Source organism: Lemur catta, chromosome 23 (genome assembly GCF_020740605.2).
Source record: "Lemur catta isolate mLemCat1 chromosome 23, mLemCat1.pri, whole genome shotgun sequence".
Taxonomy (NCBI): Eukaryota; Metazoa; Chordata; class Mammalia; order Primates; family Lemuridae; genus Lemur; species Lemur catta.
The window spans coordinates 9,341,401-9,366,031 of NC_059150.1; the positions used below are offsets into that span (position 1 = coordinate 9,341,401).

Consider the following 24,631-nt stretch of genomic DNA (forward strand, 5'->3'; position numbering starts at 1 on the left):
ATTTCTGCCCACAGTTCCTATGTGAGGTGCAATCAGCTAATGCTGCCATGCCTTTCCTGCTCCTACACTCACTCTCAAAATCCACCATAAATATGGTTTATGGATAAAGCCACTCTTTGCTACTGAAGCCTTCAGCAAAGCCCTCCACTCCAGAACACAGGCTAGAAGAATCAGGGGATGGAGGGGGTGCAAATTTGCAGGCTAACAGGCTCTACACATGGTCCTTATGCTCATTGAATTTGAGAACTACTGGCTTAAAGGTTTATAAATCAATGGCAAGTCACAAAATTTGAGAGAGGAAATATGCTTATAATGAATGTCAACAACAGCTACAGCCATACGTAGTTATGTTACAATGTATCTCATCTATAATCTTCATACTAAAGGCTAATAATTTTTCAGTAGTTTTTGTCCAGTCGTGACTTGACCCTTGCATAACAATTCAGTATTTTTTTTCACCACTTAAAAACATTTTTGAAACCATGTATTCATGTCATGAATTTTTCAGGAAGTTTTCTGTCATGTCTGGCTCCTTCCCTACCTCTCTCCTTTCTTCTGCTTTCTCTTTCTCTCTCTCTTATCTTCTTCTCCTTCTCTCCTGCAAAACCATTTAGGATTCTTCTTTGTACCTTGAGCATAATTAAGGATAGGAGATGTGATGCACTGAGCTCCGTGAGCGGTATAAAAATCACTGCTGCAGGAATTCAGACTATGACTTCTCATGGTCTCTTCCTTCTGAATCTCTGCTGCCACCCGGACAAACACGTTAAATGCCACAGTTAATATATTTATTGCCATCTAGGAGGGTGTAGTGGGCTGAATGGTGGCCCCTCACCAAAAGATATGTCCACCTGGAACCTGTGAATGTGACCTTATAGGAACACACATAAGGTCCTTGCAGATGTAATGAAATTAAGATCTCGAGATGAAATCATCCTGGATTATCTGAGGGGGCCTAAATCCAAAGACAAGTGTCCTTATAAGAAGAGTAAAAGACACAGACAGAAGAAGAGAAAGTGACGTGAAGATGGAGGCAGAGACTGGAGCGATGCATCTCCAAGCCGAGGAACACCCAGGACTGCCGCAGACAAGAGAAGCTGGAAGAGACAAGGAAGGATTCTCTGCGAGAGCCTCTAGGGGAAACGTGGCTATGCCTACACTCTGATTTTGGACTTCTGACTTCCTGAACTGTAAGAGAATACACTTCTGTTGCCTTAAGCTACCCTGTTTGTGGTACTTCCTTACAGGAGCCCTAGGAAATGAATGCAAAGGGCCTCGGAGTGACTAGCCCTATTTATGGGTACCCTCATCTGTCAGTATACAAGTGAAAATAATGCTGCTATTCATAAATTTTGACTATTTTGGACTTGACTGTCAAAACACAGAAAATCCTCACCAATGTAGGAAGAGCTGGATTTGACACATGGATCCTGGAAAATCCTCGTATAAAGAACAGTGGCTTCTATAGAAGAAATACCACCTAGTACTTGAAAGTGTAGGCCACTAGAGTCAAATTTGAACCCTGGTGTGAATCCTGGGGCTGCCATTCGTTAACCTTGCAACTTTGAGCAGTTATTTAGCCTTTAGACTTGAGACTGGCACATGAGAGCTAAACAAATGTTAGCTCCTATTTAGCTCCATTTTTTTGTGGTTATGTTTGCTCCATATGCCTGCTTATCTCTGCAGGACACTTGTCTCTTCCCATGGCTGGAAATGGCTACCCCAGTCCAAAGCTGATATGACCTTCTGGTTGAAAAACCCAACAGCAGCAATCAGAGTCTTTGGGTCACTTATTTCAGTTTCTTAAAAGAGAGACTATGTGCTCACTTTGGCAGCCCATACACTAAAATTGGAACAATGCAGAGATTAGTGTGGCCCTTGCATGAGGATGACACGCAAGTTTGTGAAATGTTCCATGTTTTAAAAAATAAATAAATAAATAAACAGGAAAGAGAAACTATGATGTGTGTTCAAGTTGTGGGCACATTAGCTATCACTGGGCCAACCTTCTATGGCCTGAAAGACAAAGTCTCTTTGAAGAGGGTGGGGGCAGGAAGGCCATGGCAAGCATTTCTAGCACACTGCAGCTTTTCAAATTTTATATATTCAAACCTATTTATATCTTCCATCATAGTGTATGCCTTCGATTTCATCCTTTAAAAAGCATATCTTACTTTGAGAGTAGAAATTCACTTGTAGCTTATTTTATCATTTGACTTTCCACATAGCCTCTCTAATCTAATTTGAATTTATTTATCAGAATGGCGTTTTTCTCTTCGCCAAGTAACTAGCTATTTGTCCCAACATGATTTTTTGAATAGCTCACACTTTTCTCACCAATTTGAATATTATTACTGCTAACAATAGTAGCATTTTCTGAATGCTCTCTATGTGCCAGAGTTTGTGCTAAGTATATTACATGGATTATTTCAGCTTGATTTTATTATTATCCACATATTACGGCTAAGAAATGGCATACTTGGGATTCACATCCAAGTGATCTAACTCTAGAGCTCATACTTTTAACTACTATGCTATTCTTATAAATAATTTGGATCTATTTTTGTATCAAACAATAAGGAAAATTATTGACATGACTGGAAGTCCAGATGTAGGGCGGGCTTCACAGTTGACTTGGCTCAAGCTCAATGTCCCCGTGATTCTCTTGGCTCTGCTCTCTTCCATGTGTGGCTTCATCTTCAGGCTGACAGTGAGATAGCTGCAGCAATTCCCGCCTCCATATCCATGCACAAAAATGTCCATCAGAAGAAAAAGAGGATTGCCACTCTCAGAAAATCTTCCAGAAGAACAAAGAACTTTCTGAGACACTCCAGCAAAATTCTCCTCAAGTCCCATTGGTCCAAAATGGGCCACATGGCCATTTCTGTATTAATTGAGAGTAAGAAGGATAGGATTAAATAGATCATATAAACTCACTCCTAGAGTTAGAGATGATGTCACCTTCCCTCTGGCACATGGACCACATAGAAGTGGACTATCAATAAGGATTAAGTTCAGCTCTCAGATGCAGAAACCCTAAAATAACAGTGGATTAAACAAGTTAGAAGGTAAATCAAGTCTGAAGGTAGGCAGTATAGGGCTAATATGGCAGCTCCATGGTCACCCAGATTCCCTCCTTCTATCTCAATGCTCTGCCATTCTCAACCTGTGACTTCTACCTCATGGTTCAAGATAACTCTGGAGCCACAGCCGCCATATCCACCTTCAAGGAATCCACCACCAATAAGGAAGAAGGAATGGGAACAGAGAGACTGACTTCTCCGTTTAAGGACATGTCCCAACTCTAATACCAAAACCAGATGAAGACACGATAGAAAAAGAAAACTACAGGTCAATATCCCTGATGAACATAAATGCAAAAATCCTCAACAAAATACTAGCAAACAGAATTCAACAACACATTAAAAAGAGCATTCACCATGATCAAGTGGGATTCATCCCAGGGAAGTAAGGATGGCTCAACATATGCAAATCAATAAATATGATATATCACATCAACATAACCAAGGACAAAAACCATATAATCATTTCAACAGATGGTGAAAGAGCATTTGATAAAATTCAACATCTCTTCATGATAAAAATCCTCAACAAATTGGGTATAGAAAGAACATACCTCAACATGATAAAGGCCATATATTACAAACCCACAGCTAATATCTTACTAAATGGGAAAAAATTGAAAGCCTTTCCACTAAGATTTGCAACAAGACAAGAATTCCAACTTTTCACCACATTTTTATTCAACATAGTACTGGAAGTTCTAGCCAGAGCAATTAGGTAAGAGAAAGAAATAAAGGCCATCCAAGTTGGAAAGGAAGTAGTCAAATTATCCTTGTTTGCAGATGACATGATCTGATATTTAGAAAAACTTAAAGGCTCTGCCAAAAAATTCCTAGAACAGATCAATGAATTCAGCAAAGTTGCAGGATACAAAATGAACATACAAAAATCAGTAGCATTTCTATATACTAACAGTGATAAATCTGAAAAAAAAATCAAGAAAGCAATATCATATACAACAGCTACCAAAAATTTAAAGTACCTAGGAATAAATTTAATCAAAGGAGTTAAAGATCTTTATAAGGAAAACTATAAAACACTGATGAAAGAAACTGAAGAAGGCACAAAAAATGGAAAATTATCCTATGCTTATGGATTGGAAGAACTAATATTGTTAAAATGACCGTACTACCCAAAGTGATCTACAGATTCAATGCAATTCCTATCAAAATACCAATGGCATTTTTCACAGAAATAGAAAAAAAATCCTAAAATTCACGGGAAACCACAAAAGATCCTGACTAGCCAAAGAAATTCTGAGCAAAAAGAACAAATCTGGAGGCATCATACCATCTGATTTCAAATTATACTACAAAGCTATAGTAACCAAAAGAGCATGGTACTGGCATAAAAACAGACACATGAACCAATGGAACAGAACAGAGAACCCAGAAGTAAATCCATATGCTTACAGCCAACTCATTTTCAACAAAGGCACCAAGAGCATACATTGGGGAAAGGACATGCTCTTTAATAAATAGTGCTGGGAAAACTGGATATCCATATGCAGAAAAATGAAACTAGATCCTCATCTTTCACCATATACAAAAATCAACTCAAAATGGATTAAATACTTAAATGTAAGACCCAAACTATACTACTAGAAGAAAACATTGGGGAAATGCTACAGGACATTGGTCTGGGCAAAGATTTTTTGGGTAAGACCTCAAAAGTACAGACAACTAAAGCAAAAATAGACAAATGGGATTAGAAGAAGCTAAGAAACTTCTGCAGAGCAAAGGAAACAATTAACAAAATGAAGAGACAACCTACAGAATGAGAGAAAATATTTGCAAATTATCCATTTGAAGAAGGATTAATAACCAAAATATATAAGGAACTCAAACAACTCAATAGCAAAAACACAAATAATCAGATTTTAAAATGGACAAAAGACCTGGATAGACATTTCTCAAAAGACAACATACAAATGGCCAATAAGGTATATGAAGAAATGTTCAACATCACTAACCATCAGGGAAATGCAAATCAAAACCACAATGAGATATCATCTGACCCCAGTTAGAATGGCCTTATCAAAAAGACAAAAAATAACAAACGTAGGTGAGAATGTGGAAAAAGAGGAATGCTCATACACTGTTGGTGGGAATGTAAAGTGGTACAGACATTATGGAAAACAGTATAGAGGTTCCTCAAAAAACTGGTATTATATGATCCAGCAATCCCACTGCTGGGTATATATCCAAAAGAAAGGAAATCAGTATATCCAAGAGATATCTGCACCCTCATGTTTACTGCAGCACTATTCACAATAGCCAAGATACGGAATCAACCTAAGTGTCCATCAATGAACGAACTGATAAAGAAAATGTGGTATATATTACAATGGAATATTATTCAGCCATAAAAAAGAATAAAATCCAGTCATTTGCAGCAACATGGATGGATCTAGAGGTTACGATGTTAATTAAAATTAGCCAGGCACAGAAAGACAAATATCACATGTTCTCACTCATATGTGAGAGCTAAAACAGTTGATCTCATGGAAGTAGAGAGTAAAATAGTAGTTATCAGAGGCTTGGAAGTGAAGAGGAGTGGGGGTGATGATGTTAGTTAATGGATACAAAAATAGAAATAGATAGAAGGAATAAATTCTCAGTATTCAATAGTATGATAAGGAAATTATAGTTAACAAAAATTATTGTATATTTCAAAATAGCTAGAACTGTAATGTTCCCAACACAAACTAAAAAATGTTTGGGGTGACAGATATCCCAATTAGCCTGACTTGATCATTACAGATTGTATGCATGTATCAAAATATTACATGTACCCCCAAAATATACATAACTATGATATATTCTTTAAAAATACAAAAAAAAAGTATGTGTCCCAGAAGTTACAAGATACGCTTCTGCTTACATCCCACTGGACAGAACTTTGTCAGCTGACAACATCTGGCTGAGGGGAGCTGTGAATTGTGACTTTATTCTAGATAACTATGAGCCCAGCTACATATCTGGGATTTTACTACTAAGAAAAAACGGCAGAAAATATATTGAGAGAATACTAGCTGTCTCTACAAAGGTAGAACCATGAACTCAATTGGGGTTCTGTTGGAGAGTAAGAAAAGAGAATTAAATTCTGGTAAGGCAACGAACAATGTGCCCTTCAGCCCTGCTTGGGTCATCAAACTAGCCAGTAGCTTGGTGGGATGAGACACTCTGTATTGGACATCCTGTGTCACACTGATTCCTGGAACTTAGCTAGGGAGTCATCCCAAGTCAAAAATCATGATTGAGGATGTAGTTAGAGTGGTCCCCTAAAGAAATAAGTTTGCATTTGTTTATTTGTAAGAGCTCTTTATTTATTGAGGATTGGAAATACTAAGCTTTTGTCTAATACGTTGCAAATGGTTTTCTAGTTTATCATTTGCCCTCTACCTTTTTCGTAATGTTATTATACTTGTTTTGACGTACAGAAATTTTACATTTTATAATATCAGATAGTCTTTGCCTTTACATTTTTAACTTTTCTGCTAGAATGATCTTTCATAACCAACAATCTAATATTCACCTATATTATTTCTTTCTCTAATTGAATTATTTTTGTGACATTCAGAAGTTACATTTGGCTGCACATGTAAGAAAAACCCCACTTACAGCAGCTCAACAAAGGGAAGTTCCTTTTTTCCAGGTAATAAGTTCAGCACTGGTTTGGTGGACTCACGATGTCTTCAAGAACCCAAACTCATTTCACATTTCTGTTTCACTATAATTAGCACTTAGCTTTTCCTCAAGCTCACAAAATGACTGCTACAACTCTAGCCACCATATTTGAAGTTCATTTAGGAGGAAAGAAAAAGGGAAAAATGTAAAAGCTGCATGCTACCTGAATCCATCTAATTTATCAGGAAGTCAATAGCTTTCCTAGAAACTCCATCTGTTAGATTTCTCATTGGCCTAAACTACATCACATGGCCAACTAAAGCAAAAAAATCTTGGGGAGATGATTTTAATCTGAGTGCTTTGCTATCCTGAACAAAGTCAGATTCTATTATTAAAGGGGGAGAAATGGAAATTGGATAGACAACACTATCATAATTTCTCATCTAAAACTTTTTGGCTATAAGATATATAACAAGGAAGTAACTTATTTTTTTCCAATTAGTTAAACAACTTTCCCAGCATCTTTATTAAATAAGCCATCCTTTTTTCATTGATTTGGCATACAACTACATTATATTTTTAAATATATAGAATTTCTAATTCCAGTAATGTCAGAGTGGTACCTAAAAGAGTGTCCTTCCTCAGGAAGGAAGCTTTTGAAAAGATATAGAAAACAACCATTGGAAACACTGCAGAGTAACCAAAAGCAGACAGAAACTGGAGGGTTGTTGACCCCGGGAAGAAGAAATAACACTAGGATACTAGGCGAGTTTCCCAATTTTATAGCCTAAAGGCAGCCCCAATCGGTGCCATATCTGGGGTAGAAACCTGCCATCTTACTAGCTTGAAGAGTCAGAAGAAATAGGTTGAGGTTACTATAGCAGCCAGAAAGTAAAAGGGAATATGCTGAAAAGGAGAGAGCCACGTTGGGAACCACAATTCTATGTATAATCTCTGCCCAAATCTCTAGTTGTTCTGTGCACTACACATGAACAGTGCAGACACAAAGCATCCAAGTTAAGATTCAAATAATTGAACAGATATTTCACCTAGTACTTTACTGCAAGAGACACAGAGTTTCACCCAAGTTAACTTCCCACTTAAAAAAAATCAACGCCCTTTGGAGGAATATCACAGAATCCCAAGACTCCACAACATATCATTCACGATATCCAGGATACAACATAAAATCACCCCACATACAAGAATGGTAAATGTGATCCATAGTCAGTAGGAAAGGCAATAAAGATCAATCCTAAAATGACCCTGATTCTAGAATTGGCAGACAAGGATTTTAAATTGGTAGTTGTAACAATTTCAATGCTCAGCAAAGAGTATAAGGTCTTGGGTCACTTCTACTCCCTCTTGTTGTAAAGGGTATAAAGAATAGGTTATCCTATTAGGCATATGTCCACATATGCTCCCAAAAACTGCAGTGAGAATTAACCAGCCTGATGAAAGTTTTAAAAAACAATAGTTATTTTGAGTCTAAAAGCAAAGACAGGGGTTTTTATTCCTTTATGGAGGAAGTAAAATATACCCTTTCCATTATCAATGACAGATCACTGAGTTGACAGCTCTCATCAAGCCCTTGGATCTCCAGCTTTCTTGGGTCAGAGGTAGAAGAGTTAGCAGTGGTGGGATTACATGGCTCTTCTGTAATCCAGTTTCTTTACCCCCTTTAACAACCTAACAAATCCCTCTTTAATGAAGGCTGTCCTGCAGCCCACCCCCACCCTATACCTTCAATACCTTATGTTTTTCTTTTTAGAATTTAATACAGCAGGATAATTTCTATAGGGAATAGAGAGAAACCAAAACTCCAAGGGGTAAAAGGACTCCTTAGGGGTTAAAAAGCCTGCTACAGGTAAAGATCAGCTCGGTCAGAAGCCGAAATGGACCACCTCATTAACCCATTTTTTTAATCTATCATTTAGGGAAAATGGCTCATCCACTGGTTGCTCCCTATTCTGCAAGCAAGTTTGCTCTGGATGGGTTCTTCTCCTCCCTCAGGAAGGAACACTCAATGGCCAAGGTCAATGTTTCAATCACTCTCTGCGTTCTCGGCCTCATAAACACAGGTACGGTCAAGACATTGGAATAAATGACATGCAGAGGGACTGTCTGCCTTACCACTGTGGGTAAAGAAGGGTGCTGAACTCCCTAACATATGTGTAACGTCCTAAGAACCAGCCACAGAAAGCACTAGCCCTCTCAGTTAATAAGCACTTCTGTCACTAGTGGAGCCTATGGCCACTCTTAGACCCTCCTTCCCATTCTGACCACCAAGTCTTCTGAGAGTCACCACATTCATCACCTAACCTTTTCTGAACAGCTCATGTCCTCATGGACACTCGGTAGGCATTACTTTTCTATACGCGACTTACCAAAGACAAGCTTGTTTTTCTTAATAACACCACCAGTAGCAAGACATACTGGTCTCATGAACCCTTTGATACAATGCACTGAGAAGAACACAACATCATTTTTGCAGTATCCTTACCAAAAATGCATAACCTCACTCTAATCGTAAGAGAACAGTGGACAAACCCAAATCCAGGAACCTTTTACAAAACAATTGATCAGTAGTCTTCAAAAGTGTCAAACCTGTGAGAGACAAGGCACAGAAAAAGTGAAGAAAAGGACAAAGAAAGAAGAAGAAATTACTACTGAGTGCAATCCTGGATAAGATCCAGGAACATAAAAAGGACATTAGTGAAAACGTAGGTCTATAGTTTAGTTAATAATATTGTGCCAATTCTACGACTGTATCTGCTCTAGGTCACTGCACAATGGTTATGTGTGGTGTTACAATCAGGGCAAGCAGGGCGTGGAATATAAGAGGTATTTTGTACAATTTGTACAACTATTCTGTAAGTCCAAATATAAGTTTATCTAAAACACGTGGCAAGTATTGTAAGAAAATTTTCTTTGAAGAGTAATTGAGTAGCAGTTACATAACAATTTGAGAGAGAGAGAAAGAGAGAGAGACAGGCACAGAAGGGAACAAGAAAGGGATGGAGAAAGACAGAAGCTATGCAAGAAGGACATGAAAACTGGGAAGGACAGAGAAGTGAAAGCAGTTAGTGTGAAAGAAAGCAAACGCCTGGGCTCTTGTCTGTCTCTTCCTCTTACAAGACAGTAAGTCATTGTCATACAGCACTCTGTTTCTGCCCACTGACACTTCCCATTAGCTACTGGGTCATTGTGGGACTTCTGTCCTCATTCTGTTCCCCCAGATGACTCCCCTGCCCCAACCAAAGCACCCAAGATAAAAGTATGATTCAGATCTCCCAACAAATCGCCTCTAACTGCCCCCACAAATCTGCCTCTAGAAAGGCAGGGCCCCTACTAACATTAAGGCCGCCCTGCCCAACAGGCTGTAAACATACCCAGTCTCTCCACTTATTCCTTAGAGGGCCTGTGAGGCTTGCAGAGCAAGCACTGGCGAACAGCCCCTGACGGCTAAGCTGTCCGTGCCTGCGGGCCTTCCATCATGTAAACTCTGCTAGTCTCGGATAACTCTGTTCTTCCCTTGTCATTCTACAGAGACAGCCATGAAGGCAGTTTCTGGGGTACTGGCTAAACAAGCGGCTCCAAAGGAGGAATGTGCCCTGGAGATCATCAAAGGGACAGCTCTGCGCCAAGAGGAAATATATTATGACAGCTCACTCTGGACCTCTTTCCTGCTAGGAAATCCAGGGAGGAAAATAATGGAATTTACCTTCTTAAGTTACTATAATATGGACAGATTCTTAAACAACTAGGAATTCCCTTAGGGTTAAGCATGCTGAGGGATCTTGGGACTGTTCTGCCTGATATTTATCTAGGCTCTGTCCATGAAGGTATCTTCCCAGAGGGACAAGTAGAGTGTCCCCAGAGAAACACAAGTCATGGGTCTCCTCTGAAAATTGGAAGGAGTTCCTCTAACACTTGCACAGTGGAAATGTAATTATAATGAATGTCATGAACCACTACAGCCTGCAGTTGTAAAATAGACAGCAACCATAGGTATACAATTACAAGGTAGTTATATCAAGTTTATCTCTTATATATAGTAATATATGATGCTTAATACAATATTAATTATAATAAAGGTCACATAAACTTTATAAATTCAAAGCTGGTAGCTATAATTTGAGTTCACTCAGTATGGTTCCTTTAAAACCATAAACTACACAAATGGAATTTTTCAATGTTCATTTCTTGTTTTGTGGTCTAAACCTTTTATCTGTTCCTAAGTTGAAGAAATTACCTTAGTCCTCATTTGGTGGACATCATGTCTTTATCATTTCTGTATTCAGGTATTCTTTATGTTATCGTACATTGCTCCTCTGGGAAGGAAGACACCTGGTCATGAGTCACTAGGGCAAACCCAGGGAGATGGAGGTCGCTAGAAACTTGAGCCACAGAACGGATGCCTGTTTATTGCTCTCAGAGTACATCAAGCATCTATACTTTACCTGTGAACACTAAACTGGATATTGGGAGTTTGGAGAGGAGGAGTTGGAGTTCAAATCCTGCCACTCACTTATTTAGACATTTACTCACTCAACAAGTATTTATCAAACACTTGCTAGGTATCCCTTGACTGTGATCAAATGGGAAACAAAACGGGTATATCAACAACTCAGCAAAGCCCTATACTGGTCAGGGCTCAACAGGTAAGAGATAGCACCCTCAAATTGGGTAATTTTGGTAGAGTTTAATAAAAAGAGGATTATTTACAAAAGTGTGGGCAAGGCATGGGGAAATCACAAGAGACAGTGTAGTATCTCAGGGGTAGTTGCAACTGTTTCTACCCTAACGCCCACAGGGATAAGAGGAGAGACCTGTTACAAGAACCCAGAGATGGAAAGACCTGCTTGGAAAGAGCCACATGGCAGGAGCTGTGATATTCAGCTAAGGGATGCAGCCAGCCCTCCAAGGACCATGAAGGAGGGATCTAGGGGAACACACACCCCAGCCTTACTCTCTTCCCACGCTCTAACCTCTGGCCAGTGCTTCACATCAGCTGCTTCAGTCAAGCAAGGGAGCAGATTGGTACAGACCATATGGGTCAACTTCCCCATGCACAGAGCGGACGGCAAAGGGTAGAGAGTGTTCTGGAGGGACAGATGGAGTACATCCGGCAGGAACCTAATACTCCCAAACGTAGAGCTTCCACAGTGAGCAACGCTGGGACATGGGCTGTGGGCCTGGAAGCCCGGGGGAAATTTCCTTTTCCCACCTCTGAATCTAAATGGCTGGGCAGCAGAGCAAATGGGAGTTTACTGAGCCTACCCACCACATGGACGAGGAGCTGGATCTGAGAGTGTGAATGCAGCTGGACTTTTCTTAGAAAGAGGGCCTTCTCCACCTGTGCTCAGAGCGGAGGAGCAGGAGAGACCTGCCTGCATCTGTGTGTGAGAAAATAGGCAAAAACATAAAGTCCGGTTTCTGACCTGAGACACACCCACACGAGTAGAATGTGGTCTAACAGATGTCTCAGTTTCTGACCAATCAGATTAACACCCCTCACTCAGGCTCTTGTAGAAATGAGTCTCCCCCTTCACAGTGAGGATAGGGAGTACAGTAATTCCTTTACTGAAGGGTGGAGACAATATTAAAACTTAGTTAGCATTTGTTTGGGGAGAGGTTAAATCTCTTTCTAAATGAGGCTTTCCTCAGAATCCAAAGGGGGAAGATCTGGGTGTGGTGGCTCATGCCTGTAGTCCCAGCTGCTCAGGAGGCTGGGGCAGGAGGATCGCTTGAGCCCAGGAGTTTGAGGTTTCAGTGAGCTACGATGACACCATTGCACTCTAGCCTGGGCGACAAAGTGAGAGTCTGTCTCAAAAAAAAAAAAAAAAAAGGTGGGGGTGGGGAAGATCCCAAAAAGTAGGTCTGAGAACTGAAACCATCTCCACCCACATCGCTTATTATCTGCACTAACATGACATTAAAATTCCATTCTGTTTATGAGCATGACTTTACTCTTCCAAGAAACTCTTGTTCAGGAAGATAATCATTGCAAACCCATTTAAAAGGGTTTGACTTTTCAATAGATAGCATCAAATGACTTACTCTTTGAGACTCTTTGGAACCCTCACTTCAAAATGCTGGCTTCACTGTGCTTGTCAATCTCAAACTATGTCACCATGACCCTTACCCAATCCTAACCAAGCCACCACACCAAAGCCCCACCTTAAAATAGACTCCAATACCTGATAAACACCCTGGTTTTGCCCTTTCCACTCTGAGAGGCTACTATGACTCCATCAAGGTGGTATCGTCCATCACCTGGGTGAGCAATGAACTCAGCTCTGCCTTATCAACAAGTTGTTTTAATGGTCCTTTAAGGGAGCCAGCATTCAACAAGCCCTTCCCCAGGGCCCTCAACCAGTTCTGAACCGGGCTCCCCTGCCCCTTAGATATCTGCCCCCATCACTCAGGAGTGGCAGGTGTTCCAGCAGCTGGAGCCAATCTCCAATTTCAGTGGTACCAGCCATACAAAGGCCCTTGTCATTGGAAAAGTTTCACTTAAAAGAACCGAGCCTTCCTAGCTCACTTTATCATGAGCTCAAAAAAATGTATGAGGATGTCCATTTTCACATCATATGTGGAATCCAGATGTGTCTCACTCACTTCTCACCCACATTAACATAAAAATTCAGCATCTCTGTATATTCCAAAAGTAATTCCACTCTCACTGACTGTATAAGTGAGCAATGGAACATTTTCCCAGTATTTCAGAGGGGAGAAGACTGGGTGTGCATTCGTTGTGCACATCATTTAACTCAAAAGATTCCACTTGCCCATGTATCTCTCAAATGCTTCCTCCAGGCTTCACCTCTTACCTAACTCTGACCCCCAGAGAGTCCAGCCTCCACCCTCCTTCTTCTCCCTCATTTATTATGCACAGTTGATTCTGACTCTAGCTTGAGGCTACACAGCAATATCTTTTTTAACAAAAATAGTCTCTTCCCTCAAAGGAATTATTGTACAGACTGTTAGGAAAATAAAAATTTCCCCAAATATTACATTTATAGTAGACAAAAAAATTGAAAACAACCTCGATGTCTACTCATAGGAAAATGTTTAAATTATAGGACATGGATATTATGTAATCATTACATCATGATAACAAGGGATCAAATCGATTTATATGTACTCACACAGAAGGAACTCCACGGCATAAAGTACATAAAACAAGTTGCTTACAAATATGTGTAATATAATTCCATTTATGTTTAAAATTTATGTGTACATATATATATATACATATATATATATATATATATACATGGAATGAAGAGGTGTATGGAATGGGAAGGGGGGGGTATGGAACAGGAGGGCTAACCAACATAAGGCTCTATTCTAAGACCTGAAAAATTTAGGAATGGCTTTCTTCTGGGGAATAGACCTGTGGCTCTTAAAATGGCAGGGCTGTGGGCTGAACTGCATTCCTCCCCCAAAAAAGATATATTGATGTCCTAATCCCTAGTACCTCAGAACATGATCTTATTTGGAAATAGGTCACTCATTCCAAATATAATGAGTTAGGTTAAGATGAGGTCACGCTGGATTAGAGTGGGCAATATGGCCAGTGTCATTGTAAGAAGGCAGCCACAGGGACAACACCATGGGATGACAGAGGCGGAGAGTCCAGGGCTGCAGCTGCAGGCCAGAGAACACCACGGATTGACAACGTCCACTCGAAGCTAAGAAGAGGCAAGGAAGGACTCTCCCCAATGGGTTTCAGAGGGAGTGTGGCCCTCCCCACAACTTGATTCCAGTCTTCTATAAATTTCTATTGTTTTCAGCCACCCAGTTTGTGGTCCTTTGTTATGGTAGCCCTAGGAAGCCAATACAGGCAGTCATGTCATAACCTTGAGCTACCAACAAAGACAAGTCAAGGGGTACATATCCCTGACTCAGAATTTCACTTCTAGGAATCCTGACACACAAATGTGATCTGATTAAAACAGAATCCTGTCACACCTCCCTCAAAACCCATAATGGTCCCATCTCATTCAGAGTAAAGGCTAAAAGTCCTTACCGAGACTACAAATCCTACATGATCTGGATCTCATTAGCTCATCTCTACTCTTCTCCCTGCCCGTCCCCAGCTACACTGGCCTCCCACCTATTCCTGGAGCATGCCAAACAGGCGTCCCTTCTCTGTGCCTGGAATGGCCCACACAGCCAGCTGGCTTACTCATGCAGATCTCCACTCAAAAGTTGCCTCCTCAATGAAGCCTTCCGTAGCCACCCTAAATAAAATTTCAAACCCACCCTGAAATGGTATATGTCCCTTCCCTGCTTTTTTTTTCTCCTTAGCACTTAACAGCGTGTATGTTGTTGCTCATTTATCTTGTTTATTGTCTGTCCCTATTCCAGTTGCTATGGTTACGTAACAACTCATCTGAAAACTCAGTGGCTTAATAAATAAAACAATATTTGCTTCACTCACAAATCTGTAATCTGAGCAGGGCTCAGCAGGGATAGTTAATTTCTGCTCCACTCAGCAAAGTTGGGGTGGCTCAAAGGTGGAATCACCTGGAAGCTCTACTGTGCACGTGTCTTGTGCCTGTGCTGGAGAGACCTGTACAGCTGGGGCCTGGAATAAGTAGGGCACCTTGGGCGTCTGGAACGGGCAGTAAATCTTGGGCACCTGGACCAGGCTGGACACTTTGGACACCTAGAACAGGCAGGGCACTTTGTGCACCAGGAGCAGGAAGGGCACCTTGAGCACCTGGAGCAGGCAGAGCACCATGGGCATCTCTCTATCTGTGCATGGTTTCTCCACCTGGTGCCTTTGAATGGCAGCTTTCGGGTTGCCAGACTTCTTAGAAGGCCTCAGGGATCCAACAGAAAGTATCCCAAGAGAAAGAGCCAGGCAGAAGCTATATTGCCTTTAAGGACTGACCACACATTTTTGGTCAAAGCAGATCTGAAGACCCATCCCATTTCAAGGGAAGGGAACACAGATCCCACCTGCTGATGGAGGAGTGTCAAGGAGGGCATGATACCTCCTGCCACAGGCCTCCGGCTAGGATGTTGCCTTCCAGAGGGCAGGATTTTGTCTGTTTAGTTCACTGTACCCCTGGCACCCAGAGGAGTCGCTGGCACCCAGGTGCTGAGGCAGAGAAGATTATGAGGTGCCTGGGTGCAACTGACAGACTGTTGTGCCAGACTCAGAGTCAGGGGTTTCTAAGGGTGACACAACAGAGCAAGAAGCCAGGCATGCGAGAGCCAAGGCCCTGCAGATTGCCAACAGGACGGGGCCGGGAGGGCTGATTAGGAGGTGAGGAGATGAATGCTGAGACAGGAGCATGATCACATGACAAATGCTGAGCCAAAGGCAAGTTAAAATTAGTTTTGTCTTCGGTCTGAACGTTTAAGGGTTCTCCCGGGGCCCAAACACATAGTCAGATTTCAGCCTGTGTTCAGTATAAAGCAGCCTTTCCCGGATTCCGCTCACTTATGGCTCATTTGGCAACACGGGGGAGCAAGAGAAGATATGAAAGCTACGAGCCAATATGTATCAGTTAATATTAAACTAAGCTTTTGGTCTTTTCCAGATCTTGTAAATGTTTCACCTAGCTCTCCAGAAAAAGGGTGAGGGGGAGCCTTGAGTTGCTGATTTGTAACATTAGCCCATATCCATGATGTACACACTCTCACCACGACCAATTTCAAACCACCAACATGCACATGGATTAGCAAGAGATGGAACCTTCAGCTCTCTCAAGCCTGTGTCACTGGCTCCAGCACATCACCATGACTTGGTCACCATGACTTGATAGAATTAGTTATTCTTGAGGACATAGTTCACTGCCTCTCTCTCCCTCCAGGACTTGAAGTCAAAGTCTGATAACATGAGTCAAATTGGCATTTTTTTTTTTTTCTGTCAGCAAGCACAGCCAAGCTGACTAGCAGAATGACTAGACATCTTTTTTCCACCATTGCCAGGGAAAGGGAGGAAACAAGGGCTCCTAAAGACACAGGGCACTCAACACTCTTCACTTTGCATGAAGCCAACAGCCTAGACCCAAATGTCAGAGAGCCCTGCAGTGATGACAGTTATGTTTGTCAGCACCGCCTTCCCCTGGGAGTAACAGAAAGCCCCCAACTGTCTGACAGTGGCCGGATCAAGCAGAGATTTATTTTCCTCTCGTAACAGAAAGTCTGGGTGGGGCAGACCAGGGCCTTCAGGGACCCGGGCTCCTCCTGCCTTTCCACACAGCTATCCATCCTCCTCCTTGCCGCTGTGTGGTCACAGCACAGCTGCCCCGCCTTCAGCATCACTCGGCGTTTCAGACAAGAGAAAGAGGAAAGTGAAGGACAAAAGGTGAGCACCAGCTGAATTTGACCCTGGCAAGGGGAGCGGAGAGGCTGAGAAATAGAGTTTTCAGCTGAGCACACTGCCACCCCAAACGACACTGGGGTTCTGTTAGGCTTCAGTAGTGTTTGTCACAGGGTCAATCACCCCAGAAGCAGGAGGCACAGCCAGAGTGGAAGGATGGATTCCTAAGCTCTCAGGCTCTACCATGCTGACAGCACCCACTCCTCCGACCCTCACAAGCTCCTAACCGGTCACGGCTCTCCCATGCCGGGGGGATCCTAGGCCCCCTATGCCATCAGATTTCCCCTTAAGAAAGCGTTCTTCCCTCTCCTCAGTAAAGAATGTGATCGAAGGGCCTAGATATCAGTAGGAGGGGCCCTGAGACACAGGGGACAGGCATCCCAGCTGCTGTTCCAGAGAGCTCCTTCTCGAGGACAGTTAAGTGGCCCCTCACGACCAGGTCTTTCCCCAGAGCCTCTGTGCTACTGTTCTGCACACAGACTGGACCTTTCTCCTTGGCCGGACCGCTCTGGGCCAGCATGCCAGACCCACCCCACAGCACAGTCCACGGCAAACTCCAAAGCAGGGGATCCGAGATTCTCCAGAGCAGTGGTCTCCGCAACTTTTGATCACATACTTCACTATTAAAAAATGATTAAGCATATGTACTTCTACAAGATAAATAGTTACTATTTATATGACATATGCATATACTAGTTACTAACAGAAAACATATGCAGAAATAGAAATCTTAAAAAGACAAGCTAAAAATACATAGACACAGCTGGTGGAGACTCAGTCTCGGCACTCTGGCCATGCCTGGTGGAGACTCACTGGCTACCCAGTGCCCAGCATGGCCCCGGTAGGTGATGTCCACAGCCCGGCGGCCAAGCCATGTGTTGGAGGCACAGGGCACACTGCGTGAGGCACTAGAGCTGGCTATCACCACCCAGCAAGGTGGCGTGCTGGTGTGTGCCTCAGTGGGCATGTCGTGCACACTGCACACGCCCACCAACTACTTCCTGGTGTCCCCAGCGGCGGCTGACGTGGCCATGGGCCTGTCCGCCTGCCCCTTTGCCATCTCCATCGGCCTGGGCTTCTGCCCTGACTGCCACAGCTGCCTCTTGCTCACCTGCATGGTGCTCAGGCTCACACGCAGCTCCCTCTTCAGCCTCCCGGCCGTGGCTGTCCACAGCTATCTGGCCATCCACGTCCTGCTCAGGTATAAAAGTTTGGTCACTGAGGCCTGAGCAAGAAGAGTCATTGCTGTCCTCTGGGTCCTTGCCATCAGATTGACTCCATCCCTGGGGTGAAACAGGAAAGACAGTGCCACCAACAATCGTACGGAGCCCTGGGACGGAAGCACAAATGGAAGCTGCTGCCCCGTGAAGTGTGAGGATGTGGTCCCCATGAGCTACACGCTATATTTCAGTGTCTCTGGGTGCGTGCTGCCCCCACTGCTCACAGTGCTGGTGATCTCCTTCACGGTGGCCTGCAGGCACTCTCAGCTCACCAATATGCTAATCAAGGGCCACTCTCCAGCAGGAGATCCGCCCAGCCAAGTCGCTGGCCATGATCGTGGTGATGCTGTTCTGTGCCAGCTACCAGTGCGTGTCATCAACTGTGTCACTCTTTTTCAGCCAGCGTGGGCTAAAGGTAAGCCCAACTGGGCAGTGAACGTGGCCATTCTCCTGTCACAGGCCAATTCAGTTATCGGTCCCATTGTCTCTGCCTACTGGAACTGAGACTTCTGTTGTACTTTTCACAAAATCATCCACAGGTGTGCTCTCTGCCAGACCGAGTGGGAATGGGCAGGCTGGGGTGCAGCCTGCTCTCGATGTGGGCCCATGACCTAGGCTCTGGCCTCTTCGAGGGGAAGGCACAATTCGTAGTAAACAAAGGGACAGATCGTGACTGGCTGATCTCATGGTGAAAGATAGCTACACCTCAGGGCCACACAGGCTGCCTCTTTTGAGCACTTCCCTGGAGTTACCACATATCTAGCTAACGTATACATGCTATTAGTAGGCTCCAAGCATTGACAAATATATTTGTGGTTCTATTCGGCTGCTCTTACTAACCATTGCAAGTAATGGCTGATGCTGATGGCTTGAATAGATTCTAAAAGACTGTTTTGTTTTGGAGTCTGCCTCATTTATGGTAGAAAATGACTGAAACTATTTTACTATGAAATACGGAGAACTGTTACAATGCAAATATTTTTAAACTCAGATGCAATGGAAAAATAAAAGTCGACTGTACTAAAAATATACACTTGTTCCTAGGAAGGCAGCCAGGAAAATTAAAAGTATAATTCTTCAATCAAGAAACTGCCATATTAATTTAGGGAAAGATATTCTCATAAGTTTTTAAATAAAATTGTCATCACATAACAATTTTAAGCTCCATTCTTTTCTATATACAGAAAACTACCCTAGAGGTGGAAACTGGAGAAATGGTATCCCTCCTCTATCAAATTACTCTTTCTAGAGCCAGGTAGAAAATTTTACTTCTCTCTCAAGTTCAAGTTTGGCCAAGTTTTTGGATCCTAAGGTGTGAAAAGTTTACTAAGTAAAATTATATAACTATGTATGTTTATCAGGTGAAACAAAAATAAAACTTTTTAAAAAATAAAATAAATAGAAATTCCAATATTTTCTTTCCATATTCTAGTAGTTCCTCCTACATGTCCCTTTTGGTGACCAAGGCTCTAAAGTTGCATTAGAGAAAGAAATCAGCATATGTTATGTTTCTAACCAGTTTTTTGGGACCTGAGTTATGAGACAAACCTTCCCTTGGCTAGGGTGAGTTCCCTTTCCCCTCTTAGGGTACTGTACTATAGAACTCACCACCCCTTCTGGCATTGCCTGCTGTCCAGGAAATTTTCTAAGAGCCCACATTTTCCTTCATTCCCTGGGACACATATGCTAATCAAGTTCCAAAAGCATCTGTTAATTTCTCAAGGGAGATATGAAACCAAACCAATTTGCAGCATTAAGGGAAAAGAAAAACATATTGGCTACTCTCATGTAGGTGTTCATGAAGTTCTACAAAGTCTCCAGCAACTCTGCCTCCATCTCAACATCTCGCTGCCCACCCCAACACCCCTACATCTCCATCCCACCCTTAGGGGGTCACCAGTTCATGAAGAATGTCAAAAGAATCAGGGTATCCCTAACATGCTAGATTCAACTCCTTCTCAGCAATTCTTAACCTAAGTGCTCTCATTTTTTAAAAGGTGGGTAGAGCAGGGGGTGGGGATGGGAACAGGCCAAATGTGAAAAGATGAGGCAGATGAGAAAAGAGAGAATTTTTTCAAAAGGTAAAATAGGACTTAGAGCCCCAGTGACCAGGCCAAAAAGCCAGGAGGAGCAGAAATAAGTCTACACAGATCCAGAACACATGGGATGAGGAAATGGACCTAGAGCAAAAGGTAATGCCACAAGTAGAAAGGGGGTGGGGGGGAATGGATTCTTGTTGTTCAATAGACTTTATTTTTTAGAGCAGTTTTAGGTTCACAGCAAAACTGAGCAGAAAACACAGAGAGTTCCCATATACCCCTTGCCCCCACACATGCATAATCTCCCCAACCATCAACCTCCTTCTCCAGAGTGGTACATTTGTCACAACTGACGAAGCAACATTGACACTTCATTATCACCTAAAGTCCATAATTCACATTACGGTTCATTCTTAGTGCCATACATTCTATGGGTTTGGACAAATGTATATTGACATATATCCACAACTGTACTATCATACAGTTCTAAAACTCCTCCGTACTCAACCTATTCATCCCTCCCTCTCCCCTAATCCTTGACAACCACTGATTTTTTACTTTGGGGGAATTATTTTCTCAAATTTGTCTTCTACCCTGTTCTCTCTTTCATCTCCTCTTTGTATTCCAATTACATGTATGATAAATTGCTTGATATTTTACCACAGTCCTTGGATGTTCTGCTATTGTTTCCCACGCCCTTTGTGTTTTATTTTGGGTAATTTCTGTTGATTAATCTTCAGTTTCACTGATTCTTTTTCCTCAGCACTGTTGGATCTATTGATGATCCCATCAAAGGGATTTGTTTGTTGCTGTGTTTTTGGTATCTAGCATTTCCTTTTGATTCCCTCTTTGAGTTTCCACCTCTATGTTGACATTATCCATCTGGTCTTGTATATGGTCTATTTTTCCTTTAGATTCGTTAACATAGTAGTTATTGTTAAATTCCCTGGCTGATAATTCCAATATCTGTGTCATATTGGAATTTGGTTCTGGTGATTTCTTTATCTCTTCTGACTGTGCTTTTCTTGCCTTTTGGCATGGATTGATATTTTTCCTTTTCTTGTATATATCTGAGGTATACAACATGAGGAAAAAATCCACAAAATGAAATGTCAGCCAATGGATCAGGAGAAAATATTTGCAAACTATATATCAGATAAGGGGTTAATACCCAAAATATATAAGGAACACACACCACTCAATAGCAAAAAGACAAATAATCAGATCAAAAAATGGGCAAAGATCCTCAATAGACATTTCCCAAAGAAGACAAAAATGGCCAATAGGTATGTGAAAAGGTCCTCAACATCATTAATCATTAGGGAAATACAAATCAAAACTACAATGAGATATCCCTTCACATAGGCTAGAACAGCTATTATCAAAAAAACAAGTGATAACAAGTGTTGGCAAGGGTGTGGAGAAAAGGAAACCTTTGTACACTGTTGGTGGGAGTGTAGACTGGTTCAGTGACTGTGAAAAACAATAAATATGGAGGTTTCTAAAGAAATTAAAAATAGAACCACCATATGTGACTCAGCAGTCCCTCTGCTGAGTATATACCCAAAGGAAATGAAATCTCAACCTCCTAAAAATATCTGCACCCCCATGTTCATCACAGCATTATTCATGATAGCCAAGATATGGGAACAACCAAAGTGTCTACTGGCAGGTGAATAAAATTGTTTTACGTATATATATACACACACACACACACACACACACCCCACACATACACAGGGTGTGTATTCAGCTTAGGGGACATTATGCTAAGTAAAATAAGACACGCACAGAAAGAAAGATATTGCATGATCTCACCTATATATAGAATCTTTACAAAAGAACAGACTCGAATACATAGAAACAGAAAGTAGAAAGGTGGTTGAGTTGGCAGGGCATGGGGAGATAGAGGTCAAAGGACACAAAGTTTCAGTTACGTAGGATAAATGAGCTTTGAGATATAATACAGGATAGACGTGGCAAAACCCCACCTGTCCTCTAAGGGTCCCAGCTGGGCCCAAGAATGAAATTGACATAAGACAGATCAACAAGAGAAAACATTCAAATGTATTTAATACAAATTCTTTGTGGCGTAGGAGAACTCATAAGGAAATAAAGACCCGAAGAAGCAGTTAGCGTCAGTTACTTGTATACCGAATTTGACAAAGAATAGTAAACTGAAAATGTAATAAGGCAAGGGGCTTAGGCGATGGTATTTAATTGAGCAGAAAAGCAACTAGGAAGAGTTAATTTAACAACGGTTATTTGTACAGATTTCTCTTGGCCTCAACTTCCCATCCTTGATAGGAATGTTGTTTTTTTTCTAGTATGAGGAGGACATCTCTCACATGGGAATTTCATCTTCTTCTTTGAAGAAACAGCTTGAAGGCCAGAGTGATCTTCTTGCACTTGCTGCTTTTTTAAGTTCCTTTAACTTAAATAATCAATATACTAGAATGCCATATCTTTAACTCCTCAAACAGCATGAGGACTATGGTTAATAGTATTGCCTTGTATACTGGAAATTTGATAAGAGAGTAGACTGTAGGTACTTTTACCACATAAGAAAGGTAATTCTGTGAGATGATGGATATGTTGGTTTGCTTGACTGTAGTAATCATTTCACTATGTATATGTGCAGTCGTACACTGCTTAACAATGGGGATACATTAGGCGACTTTGAAGTTGTGAGAACATCATAGACTAGAGTGTATGATGATCTTCCGCAAACCTAGATGGTGTAGCCTACTACACACCTAGGCTGTATGGTACAGCTTATTGCTCCCAGGGTACAAATCTTAACAGCACGTTACTGTCCTGAATACTTCAGGCATTTGTAAATTTACCTTAAAGTTGTCTAATGTGTGTGTAGCTAAGGGAAGATACTGACTGTATTCTACTCACTGTGTATGTGTGTATCTAAACATAGAAAAAGGAAGTAAAAACATGGTACTATAATCTATATGGGACCACCGTCATTACACGGGGCATGACTGTATATCACAAAAAGGATTCTTAGAAAAGTTCCACAATTGACTTAAAGATAAAAACAAGTTGCTTTGAACAAAAATAAAAGCTTTAAAAAAAATAGAAGAGTACGAGATGAATATCAGTTGAGGTGGGGAGGCTTTGAAGACAGGGTTTCTTGGAAGGAGGGCAGGAAACATAAGCCATATGGAGGGCACATTGGTACGTGCATAACCCAGAATCAGAGGGTGGAAACTGAGGAGAGGCCAAAAACACCCCTAACCTAAGGCCTAATAGACACAAGAAATGGCAGAGCACTCAGGCGTCTCTCTGCGGAGCATAGCCTGAGTAGGGACTGTTGGCGTGGTGTGCCTTGGGGTCTCCCTCAAACAGTGTCCTTGAGCGGTCCTGTGACACCCTGCACTGCAGGTAACAGTGCAGGCAAAAGCCACCCTGCCCCACCACTAAACAGCAACGCTGTCCTAAATAAAGACTCCCTCCCTTTTATCCGTCAGGGGTGGCAGCGCCACCCAGTGGCTGAATGTGGTGGGGTGCCGCACTTGACACGGTGGCCCGGTTCTGCTGCAGGGCGGCCACCCACCTCCCCACGAGCACACCTGCAGGTGAGTCGCCGCTCGGGTCCTGTGAACAGAGGAGGCAGGGCTGGACTCAGGCTGCCGGTAACCCCGCCCGCCCTAGCAGCCCAAGACACCATTGGCCGTGAGCTGTGGGGAGCTCGTCCTGTTCAACAGCGACAGCTAGTGTTCACCCTCAAAAACAAGGTGCTCTGAGCCTCACGGGGAAAGAAATGTCAACATACGGGGAAATCAGGACAGATTCTTGGCTACGAGTGGAAGGTGGCATATATCCAGAGCCATTCTTGGGTAATATGGTTCATAGAAAACCCAAACTCTTTAAAGTGATGTACAAGGACCTCGGCTACCTCTCCAGCCACATCTCAGGCCACCTGCCTTGCTTTAGTTCCCCCAGGGACACCGAACTGCTGGTGGTCTGAAGGCACTCTGCCATCGCCACAGTTGGGTGGCCTATGCCGTCTCCTCTGCCCAGAGCGCTCTCCACTGTCCCCAATGCCTGGGTAACTCCTGCTCATTCTAGAAGGCTCAGCCCATCCATTACTTCCTCCGGAAAATTTTCTTCCTGTCCACCATGGCCCTCTCCCTAGGCTCATGGGTGATCTCCCATCTATATCCCATGCCTCTGTAATTTTCTGTATTCGTCCAGCACATGAGTTTATCACACTTTAAATTTACCTTAAAGTTGTCTAATGTGTATGTAGCTAAGGGAGGATACTGACTGTATTCTACTCATTGTTGCATCTCTAGT

At 42.3% G+C, this 24,631-nt stretch overlaps 2 protein-coding genes, 1 non-coding gene and 1 pseudogene across 4 annotated transcripts in view; 3 read left to right on the forward strand and 1 right to left on the reverse strand.

The window, feature by feature from the left end:
* HSD11B1 (hydroxysteroid 11-beta dehydrogenase 1) overlaps nucleotides 1-10,988 on the forward strand; it is a 28,066-nt gene extending 17,078 nt beyond the window's left edge. The window contains exons 5-6 of the mRNA XM_045536172.1: nucleotides 8,651-8,794; nucleotides 10,263-10,988. Of these exons, the coding sequence (XP_045392128.1) occupies nucleotides 8,651-8,794; nucleotides 10,263-10,480 (362 nt within the window). The 3' untranslated portion in view covers nucleotides 10,481-10,988. The remainder of the gene's footprint in view (nucleotides 1-8,650; nucleotides 8,795-10,262) is intronic.
* C23H1orf74 (chromosome 23 C1orf74 homolog) overlaps nucleotides 1-24,631 on the reverse strand; it is a 113,187-nt gene that overhangs the window by 56,142 nt on the left and 32,414 nt on the right. The gene's annotated exons all lie outside the window — the stretch shown is intronic.
* On the forward strand, nucleotides 1,820-1,923 carry LOC123627165. Its single transcript, XR_006731167.1, has one exon. It is a non-coding gene; the product is annotated as a U6 spliceosomal RNA (small nuclear RNA).
* On the forward strand, nucleotides 17,910-18,891 carry LOC123626860 (annotated as a pseudogene).